This window comes from Terrapene carolina, unplaced genomic scaffold, assembly GCF_002925995.2.
Source record: "Terrapene carolina triunguis isolate 2854851 unplaced genomic scaffold, T_m_triunguis-2.0 Scaffold68, whole genome shotgun sequence".
NCBI lineage: Eukaryota > Metazoa > Chordata > Testudines > Emydidae > Terrapene > Terrapene triunguis.
Window position 1 is genome coordinate 60,120,523 of NW_020664419.1, and position 25,243 is coordinate 60,145,765.

General features: G+C 42.5%; 1 protein-coding gene across 1 annotated transcript in view; it reads left to right on the forward strand.

Annotated features, from left to right (window-relative positions):
- KCNMB4 (potassium calcium-activated channel subfamily M regulatory beta subunit 4) overlaps positions 1–25,243 on the forward strand; it is a 35,624-nt gene that overhangs the window by 8,173 nt on the left and 2,208 nt on the right. Inside the window, exon 2 of the mRNA XM_024212665.2 lies at positions 11,204–11,331. Coding sequence (XP_024068433.1) covers positions 11,204–11,331 — 128 coding nt within the window. The remainder of the gene's footprint in view (positions 1–11,203; positions 11,332–25,243) is intronic.

Here is a 25,243-nt window from a genome sequence, read left to right on the forward strand (position 1 = left end):
CCAGTTATGCTGCTGCTAATCCCAAACTCTGAATTTATTGTTAATACATATAATGCAGCGTGCCAAAAAATACATTTAGTTGTGTAAATTTACAATGGAATATGTCAGCTTGCAGCTAAAAAATAAATTGACATCTGCCTCCTTACTCGTTTGTTTAGAATCTTTTTTTATCTTTATGCCTGCAACTGAGCATGATGCAAAAAATTACTTGTCTGATTTATACTTATTTTAGAAAAGACCCTATTTGAATGAATACATGTGTGTATCTTTAGCTATGTATAAAATATAGTGTGTGTATGTATGTATATGTGTATATATATGTCTAGATTCTTCCTGGCCATGAAGGTGGGGGTGCCGTAAGTGGCTGGGAAGAAGGAAAGAAGTAAATAGTATGCCTTGCCCATATAATGGCTGGATAGAACTGCTCAAGAAAGCTCAAGGATAGCTTACTAGTTATTCCCCCATGTGTACAATGTTCCAGAAGGATCAGTTGAAGGATTAGCCTTAGCCATGACTCATATACTGTGGGGGGAAGAGGATGGAGTATGCTGCATCACCCTAATATTGGGCTATACCGGGGTGGGCAAACTTTTTGGCCCGAGAGCCACATTGGGGTTGCAAAACTGGATGGAGGGCCGGGTAGGGAAGGCTGTGCCTCCCCAAACAGCCTGGCTCCTGCCCCCTATCTGACCCTTCCAACTTCCTGCCCCCTGACTGCCCCCCTCAGAACCCCGACCCATCCAACCCTCCCTGCTCCTTGTCCCCTAACCGCCCCCTCCCGGGACCCCCCGCCCCTAACCGCCCCCGGGACCCCGCCCCCATCCAACCCCCTGCTCCCAGTCCCCTGACTGCTCTGACCCCTATCAACACCCCCGCCCCCTGACAGGCCTCCCCAGGGCTCCCACGCTTATCCAATCCCCCCTCCCGTCCCCTGACCGCCCCCCAGAACCTCCGCTCCATCCAACCGCTCCCTGCCCCCTGGGACCTCCCGCCCCTTATCCAACCCCCCAGCCTCCTTACCATGCCGCTCAGAGCAGCATGTCTGGCAGCCGCGCCACCCGGCTGGAGCCAGACACGCTGCCTCTCTGCTCGGCAGGAGCGCGCAACTGCGCCTCCCAGAGCTCTGCCCGCGCAGCGGTGTGACTGCGGGGGAGGGGAGACAGCAGGGGAAGGGCTGGAAGCTCAGGGGCCAGGCAGGACGGTCCCGCGGGCCATAGTTTGCCCACCTCTGGGCTATACCAACTCAGACAACTATCTAGGGCATAATGTATTACATCACCAAAAAACTGCACTGAAAACATTAAGGTTGCAAAGGTCAAGCACTCCAAAATTAGGAAACGCTAGAATTAAGGTCGCCTGTGCAACCTTAACTTGGCCCCCTTCTGTATATGCATTATGGTACAGTCTGTAATTGTATGATCACATACTGTTTGTTTTACACAGGGCCCCTGCCTCATTCAGTGCATAGGATGGACTGTGCGCAGAGAATGAAGCAGCTGTTTTGTTTTTGTATTTCTTTATATTCATTATTCAGTTTGTGGGCCCAGGCCATACTTAGTGCACACATCCAAACCCTGCACTGGATACAGAATTATTAATTTCCTCATGGTCTTTTCACCACAGTAGCTGACCCTAACAGCCATTAATGAGTTTGTCTTCTCCAGACTCTTGTGAGGTAGGTAGGGTTTTTACAAATGGGGAACTGAGACACAGTGAGATTAAGTCCATTAATTTTAGGCATTTTAGTGGTTGAATGCCCAGCTTGATACATCTGGGGCTTGATGTTTCAGCGTACTTAATAGCACTTTATATGTTCAAAGCACTGTACGGACATTGGCACACCCCTATAAGGCATGTAAGTACCCTCTCCTCCCAGTTCTTGCAAGCATATTGTCAGTCTCCCATATCCCTTGACCCGTCCAACCTTCCCCTGCACTTCTGTCTTGAACACTGATGGTATGTCTATGCTGCCTTTGGGAGCAAGTCTCCCAGGCTGGGTAGACAGACTCATGCTAGTGGGGTTTGAGCTAGCGCACTAAAAATAGCAGCATGGACTTGCAGCTCGAGCAGAGACGTGGGCTAGCCACTTGAACTCAGATCCATGGCATAGGGTGGTCTTGAGAGCCTGAGCTGCAACGTCCACACTGCTATTTGTAGTGTGCTAGCTCAAGCTCTGCTAGTGTCAGTCTGTTTATCTGGCCTAGGAAGCTTGCTTCCAACTGCAGTGTAGGAATACCCTGAGCTGCTATGTGACCAGGGGCAAGTCACTTCAACTCTCTGTTCATCCTCTCTGCCTGCCTTGACCATTTAGAGTAAGGCTGGTCCAGTAGTCGGCATGGTAGCCAGGGAGTTTAGAAATGTGAGTTCAGTTCCTCGCTCTGTAACAGATTCCCCTGTCTGATCCTGGGCAAGTTGCTTGGTTTCTGTGCCTCCATTCCCCAGCAGTAAAATGGGGATAACAGCACTTTCCTACCTCACAGAGGTGTGGAGAGGATAAATACATTAAAGATTGTGAGGTCTCCGATGCTATGATGAGGGTCATATAGTTATGTAAAACATATAGTTATGTGTGGCTTTGGAATCGGTCTAATTCTTGGGACATTAGTCCTATTTGTGTATTGTGCTTTTATATAGATTGTACAAGTACCCAGAACATATTTAAACAAATTTATGCTTGCTCACTATCTATCTTATAGCTGGGGAACTGAACAGAAAAGCAAGTGACTTGCCTGAGTCTTCATAGTGAATTGATGGCAAAGTCAGGATTAGAAGCCAGGACCTCCTGATTCCCAGCTCTGGGCTCATTCCTCTCAACCACACCGTGCCTTATCGCCAGAGGTGCTGAGCAATTACAGGTCCCACTGAGTTCAGTTGCAGTTGTGAATGATTGGCACTTATGTAAACCAGAGCTTAGGGGTGTCAAGTTAGGCACCCAGAAAATGAGGCACACACAATGAGTGACCAACTCTAAACATGTTGGTTTAAGTGACTTGCCCAGCATCATACACAAACTCTGGTGAGGCTGGGATAGACCCCATTCTTTTGGGTAGTCTTCAGGTGCCTTAGCCATATGACTGTCCTTTCTCTTCCTGCAATCCCCTGCCTCATTCCCCTCACACCTTCCAACTTCTGCAGCAAATGAGGCAGGCATCCTACAGACAACATCCCCCTTTACTGCATAACCCTGTTCATTCTGCAAACACTGTCCGTCCTGGGCACTGAATGAGGCAGGGGTCCTGTGGAAAAACTAGTATGTGCCCATTTATTTAGCTTGTTTCATAATGCATACAGCCAAGGAGGCAGAATTGTGCATAGTTTCTGAATGAGATTTGGGCTAAAGCTAGTAGAGACAGAGACCGTGTCTCATGTGGATTCTCATTCCCTCTCCACCACACTTGCTCACTTCACACTCTACATTCATTCACCTGCCATTCCCCTTGCTCTCTTGCGTTGTCATCACTGGCCTACAGGCTGGAGAGAACTCACTTCAGAGCCTTTCAGTTCTGCTCCTTAATTCATGATAGGGTGCCTATTGAGTGATACATAAGGTATTGCCTTTTTTCAGGGATGCAGTAAGCCGCCCCCAGAGACCATATCAAGACTCTCAGCAGCATCTGAACCTGCATGTGAACCTCCCACATGACACTGGGGCACACTCTCACTGATCAAAGTACCAGTGCAGAGAACCATCATTTTATCAAGATAATTGAAGAGAGGCTCAAATGGGAGTGTACCTATTGTCATATGCCAGTTACGAACATTAATATATAGGGCCCCACCAAATTCATGGTCATGAAAAATGCATCACGGACTGTGAAATTTGATCTCCCCTGTGAAATCTGACTATTGCAGGGCTGGGGGCACCCCAGCTGGCGGCTTCTACCGTGGGCCAGGCTCCAGCTGCTAGTCCCAGCCCGGACTGGGGAGGGACGTGACTTCCTCTTCCCCTGCAGGGGTCGCTCCCAGAGCTGGGTCAGACTCACTTCTGAAAATCTCCCCCTGCAGTAAGCTCTGTGGCTTCTAGCTGGAAGCCCAGCTCTGAACGCAGTGCAGAAGTGAGGGTGGTATTCAACCCCTGACCTGGGCGGGGAGGCTGCGGCTCCAGCTGTCAACCCCTGACCTGGGCGGGAGGCTGTGGCCCCAGCCATCAGGCTCTGAACGGGGCAGGAGGCTGCTGGAGAAATCCGGATGTATGGTAACCCATGCCCCCATGCAACCCTCACTTCTGCGCTGCTGCTGATGGTGGTGCTGGCTTTAGAGCTTGGCGTCTGACCAGCAGCTACTGCTGTCCGGCTGCCCAGTTCTGCTGGCAGGGGTGCTGCTTTCAGCGCTGCAGAAGTAAGGGTGGCAATCCCACGCCCCCCCTTACAATAGCATTACGACACCCCCCCACACACACAATCCACTTTTGGGTTGGGACTCCCACGGTTACAAAACTGAAATTTCAGATGTAAACATCTGAAACCGTGAAACTGATTATTTTAAAAATCTTATGACTGTGAAATTGACCAAAATGGACTGTGAATTTGGTAGGGCTCTACTAAAATACCTGTATGTACTCTAAGCTTTTATATCTGTTCCCTAACACTTTTATTGAATTGGATCCTGAGTCATTTATCCAAACAAAGCTTTGAAATAAGGGAGGAATTTCATTAGCTGATGCTGTGTAACTGAGACCATATTTGAATTGTATAATCTGATATGTGCTACAATACATTGTAGGATGTGTGATTATGGAGCCGTGCACCAACAGAACTTCCAAAAAACTCTCCACTTCATTATCTTCATTATATACTCAGTGCATAGTGCAATGTTTATCCTTCAGCTCCATCAAAACTCAGATAGGACTAAGATCAAGGAAGGTGGGGTGGAAAACTTCCACCAAAAATGGGCATTACTACTTTTGTAATAACGCCACACATTATCATAAGATATCCAAAGATCCCCTTTTTAGTTTCTAACACCTTATATATATTACTTGCTAATTAAGAGTATCTGTGATTTCATGCAGTATGTGGAGGGTGAGGGAGGGAATTTTGCATTTAGCTCTATAAGCAATTCTCTAACAGCAAAGCATGTGGGTCATTCCAAATTAATCAACCCACTTGGAGTACTCATGTCAGTAAAGGCTGCAGAATCAGGACTGACCTTTATCTAAAGGCTACCCATTCGTTTGGGGAATGCACGATGATCAAAGCCTAATGATAGTTTTCTGACTCAAAACGCAAAGGCCTGATCATTCCTTCGGTGGCGCACACAACTTCCATCAGTTTCTGTGAGCAATGCACGGGATAATCAGGGTCCTTGATTTCAGGTAAAACACTCTCTAATTTTAGTAGAAACTAGAGAATTTACACTGAATCTCCTCTATCTGATTACAAGTGACAGCACTGAAAAATACTCTATTCGGGGAAGCCTTACTGCGTCATTGTAGCCACTATGCAGCATTCCCTTTCTTGCTCATGAGCAATACTGCTGGGAAGATACAAACAAATAAAATACAGGTACAAAAGTACTTAGCAAACTGCATAAAACTATGGAACCATTACAGCACATGTTATAAGTTACTCAGTGATGGTGAGCCCTTTGTCCCAGGAGACGTGCCATGATGGCCACAAGTCGCTGTCTGCAATATTCCAATGCTATTATAAAATGGAATGTCCTAGCAAGGTAATTAAAAAGGGAAGGAAATATGCAGGGGTGGGCAAAAAAAAAAAAAATAATCTAGCAGATAATCATGTTGTGAGTTTAAGTTTTCTCTGGCTAGTCTTCACTGAACACAATTATCAGCATGACCCCAGCTATTTAAAACACAACACTTTCTTCTGAAAAGAGTAGCAGTACTGTGATCAAGTAACTGGTGCAGGAAGACATCCTGTCACAGCTTAGAGGAAGTGATAGAGCAGCAGTGCAGGAGCCTTCTTTCTCTTATTGGGCATCTTTTGTGTGACATTTACTTAAAATAAAAAACTGTTCTGCATAAATGATGGTCCCCATCTTGCTCCCCTTGAAGCTGTAGAGAGTTGCCATTGTCTTCAATGGAAGCAACAGGCCCAATTTTCTGGGCTGTTGTGAAGGAGGTCCCGAACATTCAACTTCCACTGGAAGCTGAGAGGCAGTGTGGTCTAGTGGATTGGACTGACCCTGGGCAAGTCACTTTACTTCCTTCTCTAATTTCGTTCTCACCCTTTGTTTGGCTTGTCTAAGTGATCTCTTTTGTGCAAGGACTGTCTCTTACAATGCATTTGGACCTTGCCTAACACAATGATGGCCTGATCTTGATTGGGACCTGTAGGCCCTACAAATAATTAATAATGCTCCAAGAGTTGCTAGGCACTAAGAGATAAGCCTCTCAACTGATTTCCCCCCACTTCTTGAATTATATAGTACAAAGATGGCAGCAGGGCAACAAGTATTTTACTGACTGTCACGGTTATGGGGCAAATCACACTTCAGACCCCTTTCAGTTCCTCTTAAGTGCACCCCTTTGGAGGCAGGTTTCATTGCCTTCATCCCTCTCTGGGTGGAGCCCTATGGTCCTACTACTCCTAGACTGGATCTCGGGGCTGTCGGGTTAACACAGGTGATAAGCTCAGAGGCTGCAACCTAAACTGGGTTTGGCACTGTGACGGTGCACCCCGTAAGGCTTCATGGAAATATGCTTATGAATGTATCTGTATGACATAACTGGAATATGTTTTATGCTACATGTGCCATGTAACATATCTCTGTAAAGGTTATCATAGAATATCTGGGTTGGAAGGGACCTCAGGAGATCATCTAGTCCAACCCCCTGCTCAAAGCAGGACCAATCCCCAGACAGATTTTTGCCCCAGATCCTTAAGTAGTCCCCTCAAGGATTGAACTCACAACCCTGGGTTTAGCAGGCCAATGCTCAAACCACTGAGCTGTCCCTCCCCTGTTACGATCCACTGAATCTATTCATCCTATTTGTATGCATGTGTCATTGTTGTATTCAAAGTTATGAATATTGGCTGTGTACTTGCTTGATTTCTAAGTAGCCTTAGTAAAGCATTTGGTCAGCTTCTTGAGAAAGGAATGTGAAAATTAAGTGCCCAATCAAGAAACACTTAAAGGACAATGAATCTGGGAAAGCTCCAATCCACATAAGTCTACCTGAGGATGTTCAGGGTAGCATGTAAACAATGGCTGCTGCCTGTAAAAACTGAGTTATGCATGGACATGTGACTTGCCCATGTAACTCCAAAACTCCATCTTGGAGCTGGACTTTGCATAGGAGAGAGGAGGGGGTCTCCACTCCACCCACAAGAGAAAGTCTACTTAAACCCCTAGGACACCCCTTTATTTTGTCTTCAGCTGGCTCAAGAGATAGCCTCTCCACCCCCAAGGATACCTGAAAGAAACTGGAACAAAGGACAGTAACTACAGGGGGTGTGAGTGATTGCTGGACCCAGACTAGAAGGAGACTAGTCTGTAAAAGGAAGCTTACTGGAACACCTCTGAGAGTGGGATTTTGTCTGTATTCAGTCTTCTTACTGTATTAGACTCAGACTTGCTTGTTTTATTTTATTTTACTTAGTAATTCACTTTGTTCTGTCTGTTACTACTTGGAACCACTTAAATCCTACTTTCTGTGTTTTTAATAAAATCACGTTTTACTTATTAATTAACCCAGAGTATGTATTAATACCTGGGGGAGGGGGCAAACAGCTGTGCATATCTCTCTATCAGTGTTATAGAGGGCAAACAATTTATGAGTTTACCCTGTATAAGCTTTATACAGGGTAAACGGATTTATTTGGGGATTGGACACCATTGGGAGTTGGGCATCTGAGTGTTAAAGACAGGAACGATTCTTAAGTTGCTTTAAGTTAAGTCTGCAGCTTTGGGGCACGTGGTTCAGACCCTGGGTCTGTGCTGGAGCAGACTGGCGTGTCTGGCTCAACAAGACAGGGTGCTGGAGTCCCAAGCTGGCAGGGAAAGCAGGGACAGAAGTAGTCTTGGCACATCAGTTGGCAGCCCCAAGGGGGTTTCTGTGATCCAACCCATCACAGGCACCTTCTAGCCCTTTTCGTCTTGGAGCCTGTAACAGCTGATGAGAGTGACTCAAAAACAATTTTTTCAGAACAAAGCACTATTTAGTCATTCACCCAAAGGCATGTAGCACACTGAACAAAGGGATAAAACAAAAAGGCTATACACATATTTCCCCTTACCTGTATCTTTATATTGGTAAGCCCCCTTCAGCCCAGTTACCTTCATCTGTGGGTTGGAAGACACAGACTGCCCTGCTGCAGCATGGTCTCTGTGTCTCGTTGCATTCCTATCAGTGCTCACTGATGCTCCTTGAGCAGCCCCCAACAACTCAGTCAACCCCCTTTACTCTTTTAAGCCTTGGATGCTTTAATGGTTTAGTGTCCCCTTTGATCCTGGCCTCAGGAATGGGAAGAGTAAACCTTACCAGCCTGTTTGGGGCCTGGCTGATTGATGTATTCCCCATAGTTTCCTCAAGGACCCCTGGTATTCTCTGGACATACCTTATCTTTGCCATTGTTTTGTTGTTACCTGTTTGTTTCTCTTCTGCCATCCTCCTTTGATTTAATGCCTTGAACTCACTCAGGATAATACCAACCAGGTGAACTAGGGTGCATATGATATTTATAAAAAATAATAGCCATTATTACCTCATTTGGCAATTACCATCTTCAGGTTGGAATTATAGTGGTGGGATTGGTACAGGTGAGCCATGTCAATTTAGCCAGATTGAGAAATGAGGAATTTCATGCATGGGGGGTGGGGGAGGGGTGGACTTTCTCCCCAGGAAATCGTGGTGGCTCACTTTTCCTGTCAAACACTGGGATGTGCCTGTAAATTTCATCCAGCAGAGAATGCAGCAGAGCCAGACGATGACAGAATGGTAAAAGGAGTGACCTCCAAACATCTCCAACAGAGCTCAAACGCTATACCATGCAAAAGACATTACTGCAACAGAATGAACATAGCCCAGCAGGCAGCACAGGCACACTCCTCCTTTCTCCTCACTCCCATGGCGGGGCCTATGTTAGTTCATGGCCCAAAGAAAATCTCCTAGCTTCAACCAGAGTCTACCCAGCCTGGCAGAAAGGCGCAGAAGCCTCACGCCCAATAACCCTCATAAATAGAAAACGCCCTGCTAACAAGTCTTAACCCTTCCACCAACCAGCAGGCCCTAAAAGACTTCTGGTGGATGTGGTAGTCCTAAAGGTCACTGCCAAACAAACTCCCAAACTGAATTATTGAACCAAGAAATGTTGTGGGCCAAGGGAACTGATTTTAAATTTGAAATAACAAAAAGCAACAAAACACTTGTATTCTGTTTTCTGTTTCAGCATCTGCAGAACAACAGTCATTGTGATGCTACTTATTTCTAAAAATACAAACCTGAAAAAGAATCTTAGGGTAGGATTATCTTCTCAGCACCAGGATGTGAAGAGCTCTACATGACAGCAACACCAAATGTGTTGCTGTGAAAATGGGGGTGCTTTGTTATGAAAAAGGCAAGTTTTAACTTGAAACAAACGAGTGAGAATTTGCACTTTGTTCCAGGTTAGAATATAGGAGTTTATCAAAAATAAGTGTGGATGCTGACAGAAATAACCAAATTTTACTTGATCAGACTGATGAATACCTAAGAACTTGTTTTTACCTGCAGAAAATTCACAGTGATATAATGGAGACAGGCTTCCAGCTCTGTACAGCGTGAAGTAGTTCAATGGTAGAGTGGAATCATAAGCTCACCGATGGGATGGTAGAAAAGTGCCCACCAGCCATCTAATCAAGACCCTTTCCTCACAGCTGTCTTTGTTTTCAAATGAGAGTTCTGAGGGAGGACAGACCCCTCCCTGTTAGTTGTCCTTTCAGGTTACTGTGGAGAGACCTGCACTAGGACTTCCCTGAGCCTGAGGTTCCTGTCTGCTACCCCTACAGAAGAGTGTGTAAATCCTATATCCGGCTTCCTGTTGGTCACATGGTTCTTCCTAGTCATATGTCCTGTGACTACAGCTCCCAATTTTAAAAGGGACACAGGTCATACCATTCACACTGCTATGCACATGTGAGTCCACACTCAGTACCCTCTCGCAGGAGGGAAGGTAAATAAAAATGTTTCCATTATTGCTTATGTTAACAAAGCAATGTAAGTGTTTGTAGTGCTACCTTTGCCTATTGAATTTCAAAAATGAAAGGGTGAATTCTCTCTCTCCTGGATGGATGGGATGCCTATTAATGACAAGAATTATGCTTGTGCACTGAGGTATAAATATTTCTCCAAAGAATAAACTGTGGTACTAATTCTAGTAATATGTGTTTAAGGTATAAGCGGTACGAAGGGAGGCATTGTGATTAAATATGGGCCTGGGAAGCAGGACACTTGGTTCTGTTCCTCTGTGACCTGCAACAGGTCACTTAAGGCCTGATCCAAAGCCCACTATAGTCAATGGACAGACTCCCATTGACTTCAGTAGACTTTGAATCAGGCATCTGGGCCCCAGTTCAGCAGAGCACTTAAACACATGCTTAAATCCTGTTGACTTCAGTGTGATTTAAGCACGTGCTAAAGTGTTATGCTGAACTGGGATTTCAACATCCTGTGCTTGTTTCCTGCAAACCTTGTATTTGTTAATGTGGGGGTAATACCTATCTTTTGTACAGCATTTTGAGATCTGTTGGTGAAAATTTGACTATTTATTTTATTTATTTATTTATTCTTACATTGTTAAATGGAAACTGTGATTGTACATGTCGTAAATGTTTGTAATGATTTTTAGTTTTCAAAATATGAGTACAGCTAGCTAGAACCCCCTTGAAAATTAATCCTCTCCTTTTTGTCTTTTTTAATTTCAACATGTGAAACATTAGCATGTTTCCTGGAAAGATGGAGGAGTGTGAGAGAGAGAGCAGGATCGCTTCTTGGCTCTTTGAGCTCTGGTCAAGTGAAAAATTCTCTAAGTTAGTAAAGCACATAGTAAATCATTCTTTTGTAATTGATCATTAAAACATAAATATTGGGCAATTAATGATCAAGAGATGTTCATCTAACTTTTTGTTCCCTTCTGTTTGAAGACTTGCATCCATAGGTTCAGTCTTATCACTATGTGTGAATTTGGTGAGGAAAATCCAGAGAGAATGTTGTCTTGTATTGTTGAGTACAGAAATAATTCCATTTTGGACCCTGTTTTGACAGTGTTCATACATCCCTCCCTGTGAAAGAGAAAATCAGAAGAATTCTGAAATTGTCACTCACTGGCAGGAATACTGGAAAGTGGAAGTGGGTTCACAGCCATTTACGTGTTATTTTAACGAGCATCTAAGGTAAGTCACTGCCTACATTTGCATAGCTAGAAATATTTACAAAACCTTTCCATCCTCCGCTCTCCATTGGCCTTGTTTGAAGCAAACTATTTGAAAACATTTTATTTTGATGGTAAAAAATGTGTGAGAGAATTCTCATTGCTGGTGAACAAAGTATTTTTAGTTTTTTGCTGTTGAATTTTTTGGTGACACCAAAAGGCAGTTGCCCCAGAAAAAGTTTCACTACATTGCAAAAGCTGAGTTTGTTTTGCTACCAAAACTGACAAAATCCTTACTTGTAACAAATTTGTGTTTCTTCCCAAAAGAGGGAGGAATTCTACCATTTTCACTGTGAGGAGTTGTGTTCATGGAGGAAATGAGCCTTAGATTTGATTCATGTATGTTCACACAACTATCACTTTTCATTCTTTCATACTTACAAAGTGGAGAGTTGTGGCTTTAGGCAACTCTGCTTAGGGAATTCTTCTTCTTTCTGGGTGTCTTTGTATTTCCCATTAGCAGTAGTGGGACTTACACATGTATCAAGGGATAGATAGCTCTCTTAGCTTAAAGCAGTCAATTTACCTCCGCATATATTTTCCCTTCTCAGGTACATGCATTGATTATTGTTGTTCTTCTCTTTTCCTGTTTGTCTGTATCTTTCTGGTCATGATGTGTCCAGGAGTAAGTATTATACATCCTTGGTGAGACTGCATCTGTAAAACTGCACCATGTCATTACCAGAAATGTACAGCCAGATTGCTTTTCCCTGAATTCCCTCCAATGAAAAATGACTATATATCTGCTGGGATGGGCATAAGAAAAGATTTAAAAAACAAACAAACAAACAACCTCCCAAGCCTAAATATGAATCAGGAAGACTCGATTTAATCATGGATTTCTACATAAAAGTGCATTCTTGTTGGTTGTTATAATCTTAATACATATTTTTCACAACTCAGAGATAGATGTAGGTTTCATTTTTAGAAGGTACGCACTATACATTTTTAAAGTGATTTATTTTGAAAACTTTTCAGATTAGTTTTACAGCTATATCAGAAAATGAATGATTGTTTGGTTATTTCATTTACCAAAGGTAATTGAAGCAGATATTTATGAAGTCATTGGGAGGTGAACTATGTCCAGTTCAACAGGTTAATCATTAATATTTGAAGGATTTTCTTGCCAGGTTGTATTAGGAGGAGAACATCACCAGACAGACATTTAAATTGCTTTATTTAACTAAATCAACGTTATGTATTCTGGATTTTTTTTCTTCAACAGCAAGCATATAATATTTTAACAAAACAAGCATATGAATTTTTTAATTTAGTTAAACATTCAAGTTTTTTAAAATCAGGTTTGTTTTTGTTAAAATTGTTTTTAACTAAAATAATTAAATGAAATATTAAAAAGAAACAAACCAAAATTAAATCGACTATGTCAGCCAGGTCAACATGAGAAACGTAAAATATTGGCTTCTGCCGCTAACTCGGTCGTCTTCACCTTCATTTTCCTGTTTGTTCATAATCTGGAAAAGAAAAACAAGCTTTCCTGCCTTTTTGGGTCCCAAACGATTTCTCAATTTGGAATGAATTAGTCCAAAGGAAGAAAATATTCTTTCTACACCGGCAGAAGAAGCAACTGCTGTTAAAAGTGAGATTATCACTTCAACAGTCTCTGAATCCAAGTGCTTAAATGACTTCCACCAGTTCACTGGTGTGACTTTCTTTAAAACATGATCAGCAAACATATATTTGTTGAATGGTTCACCCTTAGCTCTGAAGTTTATTATAGTTGGCATTATGGAGGGATGATTGCTGGATGTCCATGTCATAGCCGACTCCTCTTCTTCAGCAGTTAAGGTTTGACCCTGGTACTGAGTATTGAGAATATTTGCAAGAAAATGAGCTGGAGATAGTGCTTGTTTCATTCATTTTTTTTAATGCTTGTAATTTAACTCTGTCATTGCATATTTCTCTTTTTGAGATCTCACTCAGTTCCTTCCAAATTTCAACAGTGTCAGCAATAAAACTATTTTCCTGCAATTTGTTCAAGGCTACAGAAATAGGCTTCAGGATACTCAGAATGTGTTCAACATTTCTCGTAAGCCCAATGTTGAGAACTTTGGCTCTGACAGTGCCATCTATTTTTTCACGATTTTGTTCACAAACTGTCATCAGATTAGGCCAGTTGTTGATATAGTGTTCAAAATAGTCCACTACTGAGTTCCATCACGTGTCTTGTGGGAGAGTTAGCTTGGTTCCTCCCACTTTTTTCAGAGCAGCTGCTGCAAAGTGGTTGTTACGGAAGTATTTTGCAATTTCAAAAACATTGGCCTTTATTTCTGGAACACTGAAGTCTTTGGCTAGGAGGTGCATCAAATGAGCACTGCAACCGTATGTTATTAGCTTGGTACTCTCTTCGCTCTCTTCTAAAGAATTTCTTCTCATCTTGGATACGTTTGCAGCATTGTCTGTGACCAAGCTGCATAAAGACATTTGAATTTTTTTTCACAGTTTGTTATAGCTTTTACTGCTACTTCTTGTAAGTAGTCTGCTGTGTGCATTTCCTGATGTACCAGTTGTTTCTGTAAGGAAGACATTCCCTTCTTCGGTTGTCACACAAGCACGTACAACAGGATCATTGTGGACATTGCTCCACCCATCAAGACTCAAGTTAACAATTTTACCCTTTAGACCTTTTGCACATGCTCAATTTCTCTTTTATACACGTTATCCAGCAATTTGCCTGCGACAGCTGCTCTGTTGGGTGGACTGTATCCTGGTCTTAATTACTGAACCATGTTAATGAAGTGTGGGTTCTCAATCATACAGAAAGGAGAGTTTATTGCATAAACAAACCGGGCACTTTTTTCATCCATTACCTCTTTTTGTAATCTGCTGGTTCTTATCACAAACTTATCTATGGTTGTTTTTGGATGATGGAGATTTTTTTTTCTTTTTGCTACAGGTGATATACTGTGGCTATGTGACATACATGATGAGACTGAAACACTATCATTGGCAGATAACTCTGAAATGATAGAAAATGATGGTGATCTTGAAGGTGGATAGTCTTCAGAATCCAGTATGTTGAGGATGGATTCTCCTAAACAAAATAAGTCAATGCAGTTATTTAATTATTACGATACTGCTCATTTAGTATTACTCATTGCATTCACTGACCCTCAGTACTACTTTAAAGGTAAAATTGTAAAAGGAAGATCTGCCTATTTCAGCTATTTATTTTTTATCACAACTGAATCTAAAATGATAGTACCATAGAGTAACAACTATATTTTTGCTCAAACATGAGAATTCAAGAATAGTCCAGAAGGAAGACAGGCAGTCCTTAAGAAAGAAATATGAAATAAAAAAGTTTACCAACCTAAAGATCCTGCATGTTCAGACATGTTCCTTTCATCATCTTCAACACAGCTTCCTCCTAAGAAGGAACACTTCTCATGATGTTGTTTCATTTGGGCAACTAGGCCTTGCATTTCTTTGTTGCACTGTTTGCATTTTGCACGCATGCCTGTTTTACTCACAGGTAGAGGAACTTCATTAAAATATTCCCAAACTGGGTCTCTTTTATGGCTTGCTGCCATTATAGGTTTTCCCTTCTAGTGAGAGAATGCCTGTCCCTCCCTTCTCACATTTATCTCCAGACTTCTTCTCCAGATCTTGCCCAGATCTATTCCGTCCCCAACAATCTATTCATTGAACTTTTTGAAACTTTGCACTTTTAGAGAGAGGTAAGGGATTGACTCTGTGTACACAAATTTGCAGAGGGACAATAGGGTTGAGGTCTGTTATTTCTCACCTCTATATATTATTTATTTATTTATTTAAAACATTTTTGCTGTTAACAAGCATGTTATCTCTAGAGACACAAATACACAGTTTGAGAACTGCAAAACTAAGCATCTCAGACCCTCCAAGAGGCCTTCCCAAGGAAACCTGATAAGATAAGACTTGACATCTTCATTTTTCTAATTTTAAAAACAAGCACAATGCCTGGCACACCCCTTTAAAAAAAATCTGGTCTTCTTTATACATCCTAAAGAAGCAAAAAGGACACATGCCCATATTGTGGATTTTTCTTTTTAAATCCTATGTAGATCTTCTTTAAAATATTACTAGTGTGTGTTCACACGGATGCAGAGCTGCATGACATAATGCAACATCAACAGGTATTGTAGAAGCTGCAGCAGCAGCACACAGTAACATTACATTGCAACACCTGAAAATAAATTCAGAGACTTTTTTTTATTGTCCTGCAAGCCAATTTTGCAAGATGTGGGACTGCAGCACAAAAATAAGCATTGTCTTGCACATTGGAAGACTAGTGGCAATGCTGGGGCTAGGATGATCATATCAAAATAATAGCGACAGACGAAGGAAGAAGATTGTTTATAAGTGTGAGAATAGGTGCTTAGGAATTCATAAGATACTCCTGTCTCACAATTTGCTTCATTAACAACATATGATGCTCATTAACCATGATGTACTTTTCCATTTCAAACAAATAAAAAAAGCCAACTACAATAAACCAATTATCTTTTTTTTTTTTTTTTTTTTTTTTTTTTATTATTTCCTTAAGGGTTTTTTTTACCTTTTAAAATGTTTTGCAATGACCAGTCCTTGTGCCTGGTCCAGTTGGTAGCACTTGTCAGAATTTGGTACCTACTGTGCCGAGGTGGACAACTGGTGAAAGTAGCAAACTGATATGGATGAGTGAAACTGATCAGGATTTAAACCAGCGAGGATAGCCAGAAGAACAGTCGTCCCACACAAAGAAATAATAGAATAGTGTCTGGGGTTATGTGAGCAACTGAGATATCTACTATGTGGGTGATTTTACTATCCCACCTACATATTTAAAGATCTGGAATTAGGAGGGGCAGTTATTTATCATTCTCTTGCTGAGGAGGAACGCCACTATGAGTGAAGGAAGAGCTCACCCAGCAAACAAGAGAAGGAGTTGTGTATGTGGGCCACAAACTACATAGCATGACACAATCAAGACTAACAAGAATCTAATTTCCTCTGTCCTGTTTGGTCTTTCTCTGTGCTCCCTCAACCTCCCACTACCACGTAAGCATAGCACTCCTCCTTCTCTTCCCATTATTGTCATTCACACCTTATGTATGTCTTTCTGCCCCCACTGCTACCCCTTCCTGTTTAAGAAGAAAAGACTCACTAGAATGGACATACTGGGTCAGACCAATTGGTCCATCTAGCCCAGTATCCTGTCTTCCGACAGTGACTGGTGCCAGATGCTTCAGAGGGAAGTAATAGAACAGGGCAATTATGGAGTGATCCATCCCCTGTTAAGCAGTCCCAGCTTCTGGCAATAAAGGTTTAGGGACACCTAGAGCATGGGGTTGCATCCCTGACCATCTTGTCATTGATGGACCTGTTCTCCATGAACTTAGCTAATTCTTTTTTTCAACCCAGTTCTACTTTTGGCCTTCACAAGATCCCTTGGCAACAGGTAGACTGTGCATTGTGTGAAGAAGTACTTCCTTATGTTTGTTTTAAACCTGCTACATATTAATTTCATTGGGTGACCCCTAGTTCTTAAGTTATGTGAAGGAGTAAAAAACACTTCCTTATTCACTTTCCCCACACCATTCATCATTTTATAGTCCTCTATCATATCCCCTGCCCCTTATTTATCTCTTTTCTAAGCTGAATAGTACCAGTATTTTTAATTGCTCCTATAGAAGTTGTTCCACACCCCTAATCATTTTTGTTTCCCTTCTCTGTACTTTTTCCAATTCTAGTATATCTTTTTGAGAGGGGGATGGCCAGTACTTCACGCAGTATTCCAAGTGTGGGTGTGCCTTGAATTTATATAGTGGCATCATGATATTTTCTTATCTTATTATCTGTCCCTTTCCTAATGGTTCCTAACATTTTGTTAGCTTTGATGGCCGCTGCACATTGAGCAGATGTTTTCAGAGAATTATCCACGATGACTCCAAGATCTCCTTTATGAGTGGTAATAACTAATTTAGACCCCATCATTTTGTATATATACTTGGGATTATGGTTTCCAATGTGCATTACTTTACATTTATCACCATTGAATTTCATCTGCCATTTTCTTGCCCAGTAATCCAGTTTTGTGAGATCCCTTTTTAGTTCTTTGCAGTCTGCTTTGGACTTAACTATATTGAGTAATTTCATATTGTCTTCAAACTTTGCCACCTCATTATTAACACCCTTTTTCCAGATTGTTTATGAATATGTTGAACAGTATTGGTTCATGTACAGATCCTTGGGAAACTCTGCTATTTACCTCTTTCCTCCATGAAAACTGACCTCCTACTTTTTGTTTCCTATCTTTTAACCATCTACTGATCCATGAGAGGACCTTCCCTCTTATCCCATGACTGCTTACTTTGCTTAAGAGCCTTTGATGTGGGTCATTATCAAAGGCTTTCTGAAAGTTCAAGTACACTATATTCACTGGCTCACCCTTGTCCACATGCTTGTTGACACTCTCAAAGCATTCTAATAGATTAGTGAGGCATGACTTCCCTTTACCAAAGTCATGTTGATTCTTCCCCAACATATTGTGTTCATCTGTGTGTCTGATAATTCTGTTCTTTACTATCGTTTCAACCAATTTGCCTGGTACTGAATTAGGCTTAGCAGCCTGTAATTGCCAGGATCTCCTCAAAAATTCAAAAATCGGTGTATTCTCTGCCCCACTCTACCAGCTGTTCTTTTACTTTTCTCTGTTTCCTTCCCCTAGTTGTGTGGCTCCTTTACACCTTCTTAAGCTCATATTTCTGCTCTCTTAGGGAAAATTATTGAACTTGAAGGGGATTTCAAGCAGTGGATTTAATGACAGCTTCTGACACCCCTGCTTCCCCTTTACCATAGGAAAGGTTTCTCGGTAGCTGTTTTATTTTTCTAATATGTACGTGCAAGTGCTTCATGCATGGTTTGTTAGTCACTAAAATGCACATTCTGTTGGGGAGCCAATTATCACAACAGACCTCTGAACTTTTGAGCCTTGTTCATCACAACTACCACACAGTTGTACACAGACATATATGGGAATGTGCTTCCATTAGCAAACAAGACTTTATATTTGTCTGTATCTAACCTACCATATACCTATGTCTACATATCCCAGGACCAACTCCATAAGTGTGTAACTTTTTTTCATGATGTTTTAGTGGGTAGTTGCTTTTTTCCTAGCGGTGCCTGTCTCCTCTCTGGGACCTCAGTGAGGTAGAGAAGCATTACTGTCCCAATTTTACAGATTGGGAGCTGGGGCACAGAGTGCCTAAGTGGCTTTCCCAGGGTCACACATGAAGTCCGTGGCTGAGCAATGAATCAAGCCTAGGTCTCTCATGTCCCAGACTAATGCCCTGACCTCCAGGCCATCCTTACTCCCCTATTACAGTATTAGAGCACAGAAAAAATTGCATAAGAAAATGAATAGTTTGAAGGATCAAATCATCAGTGTCAGTGGAGGGGCACTTTGAACATTTCCCCCCCTCTCCCCTCCCCATGACATCTCTTGTCTGTATTTGTGTAGCTAGGGAAGTGCATGGGTGGGTGTGTTTACATGTACACATACAGGCACATCACTGTCCTGTCAATGCTCTCCCATCAGCATAGCTCCACTTTCCCACTGCACATGCCTTAGAGCCAAAATTTAGGATTTTATGCCAACGTAAAAGAAGTACGTCGGCTCTAGCTGAACCCTACAGTGAGTTGATGCAGTAGTGGGAGTTAATTATTAATTCTAATAATTGGTACAACCATGAATGCTGCCAGTAGACCCCACTCTAATAAAGCACTGTAGTAAATCGGCTCTATCCCCCAAGCCAGACAGGACTGTAAAGTCAGGAGTGGCATTACGAATGTTTTCCCCAAGTAGAGTTTATTACTTACATTTATTACAGAATCTCCTATAAAAGGCCCCAGGGATTGTAAATATTTTACTTTCCTCAATCTGCATATGTATTACAAATTTATTAAAACAATCCCCCCAAGTCCTTTGTATACACAACAGATTTATTCAGTGAGTGATAACTGGAACATCTCTGTGTGATAATTAAATAGCCTTTCTTCAAGATTAGTCTCATCCCAGGCTGATTCTGTGGCCCCAGGATAACCAAAAGCGGAGAAGAGTTGAAATTCTACCTTCGTGGACAAATCTCAGAACAAATCACTAATGACATTTTGATATTGGATTAATTTGTCTAATTAATTCTGATTCAGATTTTCTTTCTAAAATTGTTGCTTTTTCCCTTATTTGTTTTCCTCTTTTTTTTACATCATATTTCTAGGCTTCAATTATTATGTTTTACTTAAAAATGCAGTTTGTTAACAAAAGTCACTGTTGGAGTCGAGCTCCTAAAAGCATGACTCCAGCTTCAAGTTAAATCTTAGCCAGCTGGTTCCATAGGGCCAAGTTGTGATAGCCTTACCCACACTGAGAAGAACCTTGCTCCAGGAATAGCCCAATTTGATTTTAGTGGGGCAAGGTATTACTCGGTGTGAGGAGGGCTATCCAAGTTTGGCCCTTAGTGATCAGTTAGCTTGGTCACTTGGCTCAGTGTTTTCAGGGTAGGGATCACCAATCCAAGTTTTCAAGTCTAAGGTACATAGTTCGTAAAATTGTTCTGTTCCCATTAGCGGCAACATTTCCTCTGTAGTGTAAACTCCATTCCTTTACAGCCACTTTTCGAGATGCTCTTCCCAGCTGACTTGAAAATTCAGCATCATTCTTGTTGCTCTTTTCCTGAGATTAAGGTACACCCCCTCCAAAGGCCTTCGGGAAAACATCTACATCCCCGTTCCTATATTTGGGGATCAATTTATAATCCCTCTTGTATAGAGAATTGACGTTTGGTTTCCCATCTCCACTTACCGAAATGCTGGCAACACAGTCTCTCTTGATTTCCCAGCTGTTGCCTGCACCATTTCTCCTTATACAGAAGCTAATTCTCATATGCTGTATGCTCCTTTTGACACTTGGCAAATTTCTCTCTCTGCAGTTACATTCTCTTTTCTCCAGCTGGAGCATATCCCACACCAGGTTCCAGCATTCCTGGGTGGTCCCCGTCTGCGTCTTTAGTGGTGTGAATACTCTATTCCAGGGGTCGGCAACCTTTCAGAAGTGATGTGCCAAGTCTTCATTTATTCACTCTAATTTAAGGTTTCGTGTGCCAGTAATACATTTTAATGTTTTTAGAAGGTCTCTTTCTATAAGTCTATAATACATAACTAAACTATTGTTGTATGTAAAGTAAGTAAGGTTTTTAAAATGCTTAAGAAGCTTCACTTAAAATTAAATTAAAATGCAGAGCCCCCTGGACCAGTGGCCAGGACCCGGGCAGTGTGAGTGCCACTGAAAATCAGCTCGCGTGCCGCCTTCGGCACGCGTGCCATAGGTTGCCTACCTCTGCTCTATTCATTGCCTGTTTCTTTCGTCAGGGTCTTCCTGTTGCTCATCAGCTTCCTGCTCAGTTCTTTGGATCCACTTGGTTTTCTGGTCAATAAATCTATTCCTCTCCTTAATCCCTGATTTTGGAGTATTTAATGGCCCTATCTGTACCTGGATGATGACTTTCAAGGTGTGGTGGAATGCACTCCTGTATTCACACCCTCCAAATCATTGTAATAATCTTTGTACAAAATATGCCTCATAAAGTATCATTTGAAAACTAGTATCAGAGGGGTAGCCGTGTTAGTCTGGATCTGTAGAAGCAGCAAAGAGTCCTGCGGCACCTTATAGACTAACAGATGTATTGGAGCATGAGCTTTCGTGGGTGAATACCCACTTCGTCGGATGCATGTAGTGGAAATTTCCAGAGGCAGGTATAAATATGCACGCAAGAGTGAGTCAGGCTAGAGATAACGAGGTTAGTTCAATCAGGGAGGATGAGGCCCTCTTCTAGCAGTTGAGGTGTGAGCTTTGAAAACTAATAACTTGCTGGTCAGTAATATCATGGTGAAATGTGCATAGCAACATTATATATAAAGTTATGACCATAAGCTGAAATCATGACTGAAGTGTGTTTACCAGACAAGTCTGGGGAGTGGGTAAACCTGTTTCTCAGAGACTAAGGCCTTGGCTACACTGGCGCTGTACAACGCTGCAACTTGCTGCGCTCAGGGGTGTGAAAACGCACCCCCCCGAGCGCAGCAAGTGCAGCGCTGTAAAGCGCCAGTGTAATCAGCGCCTGCAGCGCTGCACGCTCGCTCGCAGCGCTGCAAGCTATTCCCCTCGGAGAGGTGGAGTACTTCAGCGCTGTGAATCCCCAAGTGTAGCCAAGGCCTAGGGACAAGCTGACCCCTCTAGCCAGGTGTCATCAGAGCTGATGGGCAGTCAAGTGGCCATTCTTTGGCAAGGAAGAAGGGCAGGAACAAAGATCTGCATATTAGCAAATAGCACCATGGAACCTCTTTCACCACCAGACTCCTTGACACCAACCTCACAGCAGCAGTGAACTTTATCTAGGGTAACCCTCAGGAAAATATATTTCAAAGGGTGACTGAACTATAAAAGTAAGGGGCAAAGCCACCCCAAGGTATCTCTCCTCCCCCTTCCCCCCGCCCCCAGAAGACACAAGAAACAGCAGCTGGACTTTGGCATCAGATCCTGGCCTTAGAGTTTGGTCAGCAGTGTTACTGGAAACACATGGTAAGGAGCCAAGTCTACTTTGTTTAGTTTTAGTCGTAGGAAGCATTTTATTTTTATTTCTCTTGTAACTATTTCTGCCTTTAATGCCTTATACTTGTACTCACTTAAAAGCTGTTTCCTTGTAGTTAAATAAACTTGTTTTATTCTTTAATCAAAACTAATCCAGTGTTGTGAACTGTGTGAGTAACTCCATTTAGGGTAACACACTGTTGTATATCGATCCCCTTAGAAGGCCGACTGACCTAATATACCTGGACTGCCCAGGAGAGGAGTGGACAGTGCAGAACACACAGTTTTGGGGAAAATTCGAAAGTGGGAGTGTGTTGGGGTCACCCTGCAGGTAGTAACCCAGGCTGGTGGAAGCCAGAGTGTGGCTGGTGTGTTACTGACAGACTGCTGGGGTCAGCATTGCTGACCCAGGACTGCAGCTATACACAGACACTCAGGATGTGACCTACATGCTGTTTATGAGTGGCTTGCTTGGGAGCTACACCAGCAAAGCATTGTGAGGTACCCCAGGTTGCAGGGCAGGGGTGACACAGCCCCTCACTGGTCTGGATTGCACCCTGGCATGTCATACAACATGTCTCGCATTTGCAGCTCACAGTCCCATTGACAGAGTGCCTCCGTCAGCTGCTCTTTGTTTAGGTTTTTATGCTGTGATTGAGATTTCTTGCTCTGCTTCGATCTCTGAGCTGTTGCTCCTTTTTAAAGTCTTCTTTTGCCCTCCTCTTAATCTTACCCTGGAAAGAAAGAAAGGAAAAGGGGGTTTCTCTCTTATTCTGCGCTCTCCACCCACACAGTGTCAGCTTGTGCCCACCATTTCCCACGCCTTAGGACTGCAGCCTGACAGGGCCACACCTTCTGGGAGAAGACGCCATAGTCTGGACCCCTTTTGACCAAGAATCCCAAGCAGCGTAGGCATCAGGCATTCTTCCTTCACTGCCCCTTCCTGAAGGCTGAAGGTGGCCTCAGCTCTTTGAGGCAGTCTGAGTGAAATCTCCAAGCAGCCTCAAATCAGGGTGGTAGTAAAACCAGAGCTTTTTGAGAAGGGGAAGTTAAATTAAAACCAAAGAAATGGCATACACAACATATCTGGTTGTACACTACAAAAACTGTTCTTACATGTGTTATAGGAAAATAAGCAAGGCCTTACCTTTCTGGAAGGTGTTCTACCTCCCCTGGGACCCTTTTGCAGGCAGCATGTCAGAGGCTATGTCTACACTGCAAAACACAGGCGTGATTGCAGCATGTGTAGGCATACGTGTGTTAGTTTTCATTTCGCTAGCATGGGTACCAAAGCAGTGTAGATGTGGTGGCACAAGCTAGCAATCCAAATACATACCCAGGGTCCCCAGAGGGCTTCTACTCAGATTGGTAGCCCATGCTGAAGACCGCGTCACCGCATCTACTCTGCTACTGTTACCCATGCTAGCTAGATAAAAGCTATGCCTACCCGTGCTGCAATCACATCTTCGCTCTGCAATGCAGAATACCCAGACAGACAATTTTTTTTTAATCTTCCCTCTTGTGGCCATACCCACAACAATTGTTTCCCAGCCAACCTCACGTCTCATTTTCAGTGGAACACCCCACACTCACGGGGCCTGTGCCCTTCTTTCTAGCTTCATGACTACGTTTTTACACATTAATTGACCTGGGTGGAGTTGGTAACTTGAGTGCAGCTCATTGTTTTGCATCTGAATTTAAAGAGGGGGCTCATATAATTCTTATAATTCTCTCAGGCCTGGTCTACACTAACCCCCCAAGTCGAAGTAAGGTACGCAACTTCAGCTACGTGAATAACGTAGCTGAAGTCGACATACCTTACTTCGAACTTACCGCGGTTCAGACGCGGTCCACACGGGGCAGGCAGGCTCCCCCGTCGACTCCGCGGTACTCCTCTCGTTGAGATGGAGTACCGCAGTCGACGGTAAGCACTTCCTGGTTCGATTTATCGCGTCCAGACCAGACGCGATAAATCGAACCAGGAAGTTCGATTTCCAGCCGCCGAACTAGCGGCTAAGTATAGACCAGCCCTCAGTGTTCATTTTCCTCTTTATCAAATATAAAATGGTAGATTCATGTATAAGAATATGATAATAGCCCTTTAAATAATTTGTGAGCCCTTTAATGGTGCTCTCTATATTCTGTATTTTAGAACCTTCCAAAAATCAGTCAGAGCAGCAGTAGCATGTACTTAGGCCTGGCATGTCAGTTTACATATAGTAAGCATGTTAACGTGTCATGTCATGTACACAGAAAATTATACAGTAAAAATAATACAGATTTAAAAAATAGGACCTTTACTGAGTACTCCAATATCGGATACGTTGCACAGGTATTTGGGATTGAAGAAAATGCTTAGCATGCCTTTGGCTCATTTCCTGTATGGAAAACTTTTAAAAGATCAAGCATAAGACTTAAATATCTATTTATAATGAAAGTTACAATTCATCACTCCTGTAATTTGTACAAATGCGTTCCAAATTCTCTGATAGGACACAACTGAAAGGAAGTCTGGCTTTCTCTAATTACACCTTCATTGCCCTAATTGAATCCAGTTTTCAAGTTTGCTTGCTCACTGTTCTATTTATCTTATTCTTTGATTAGTACCCACTTTAAAAAAAATACTTAGTCTTAACTTTCCTTGCAAGTTGAGATCTGAGAGTGGGGATGCTCTTTATTAACCATTCATTGTCAAATTCCACTCTGTTTAGTCAAACAGTAGGTACAAAGTGTGACAAAAACAACGTAGTATTTTCTGAGAAAATAGTTTAGATATGTGTGCTATCATTCAAATATCAGATATTGAGGGGGGGTATTATAGTTATAGTAACTAATTTACTGTCTCAGTATGCTCCAGGAACACCCAGTAGAGTGCACTTCACTTGCTGTTCTCCTGAATATGCCAAGTTCTTTTGCTGCTGTTTATTTTTTTTATATTGCACTAGGGCAGAATCAGGGCCCCATTGTGCTAGGCACTGTGTAAATGTATAGTGACACTGACCCTACTATTATGAACTTCAAATCCAAAGGGCTAATATTCAGTGAACTAACCATTTCCCACTGATTTCAGTGGGATGTCCATGGACTCTAAGGGTTACCATATCAACACAGACTATCCATCATTTAGCCTGGAATTCTGTCTTTTCTGGTGGCTGGGATGTTTCAGGGAAGGAAAAAAAGCCATAATATATTTAATGATTTCCACAGCGAGGTATGTGAGGAAGAGGCAAAAGAGTTTTGTCCC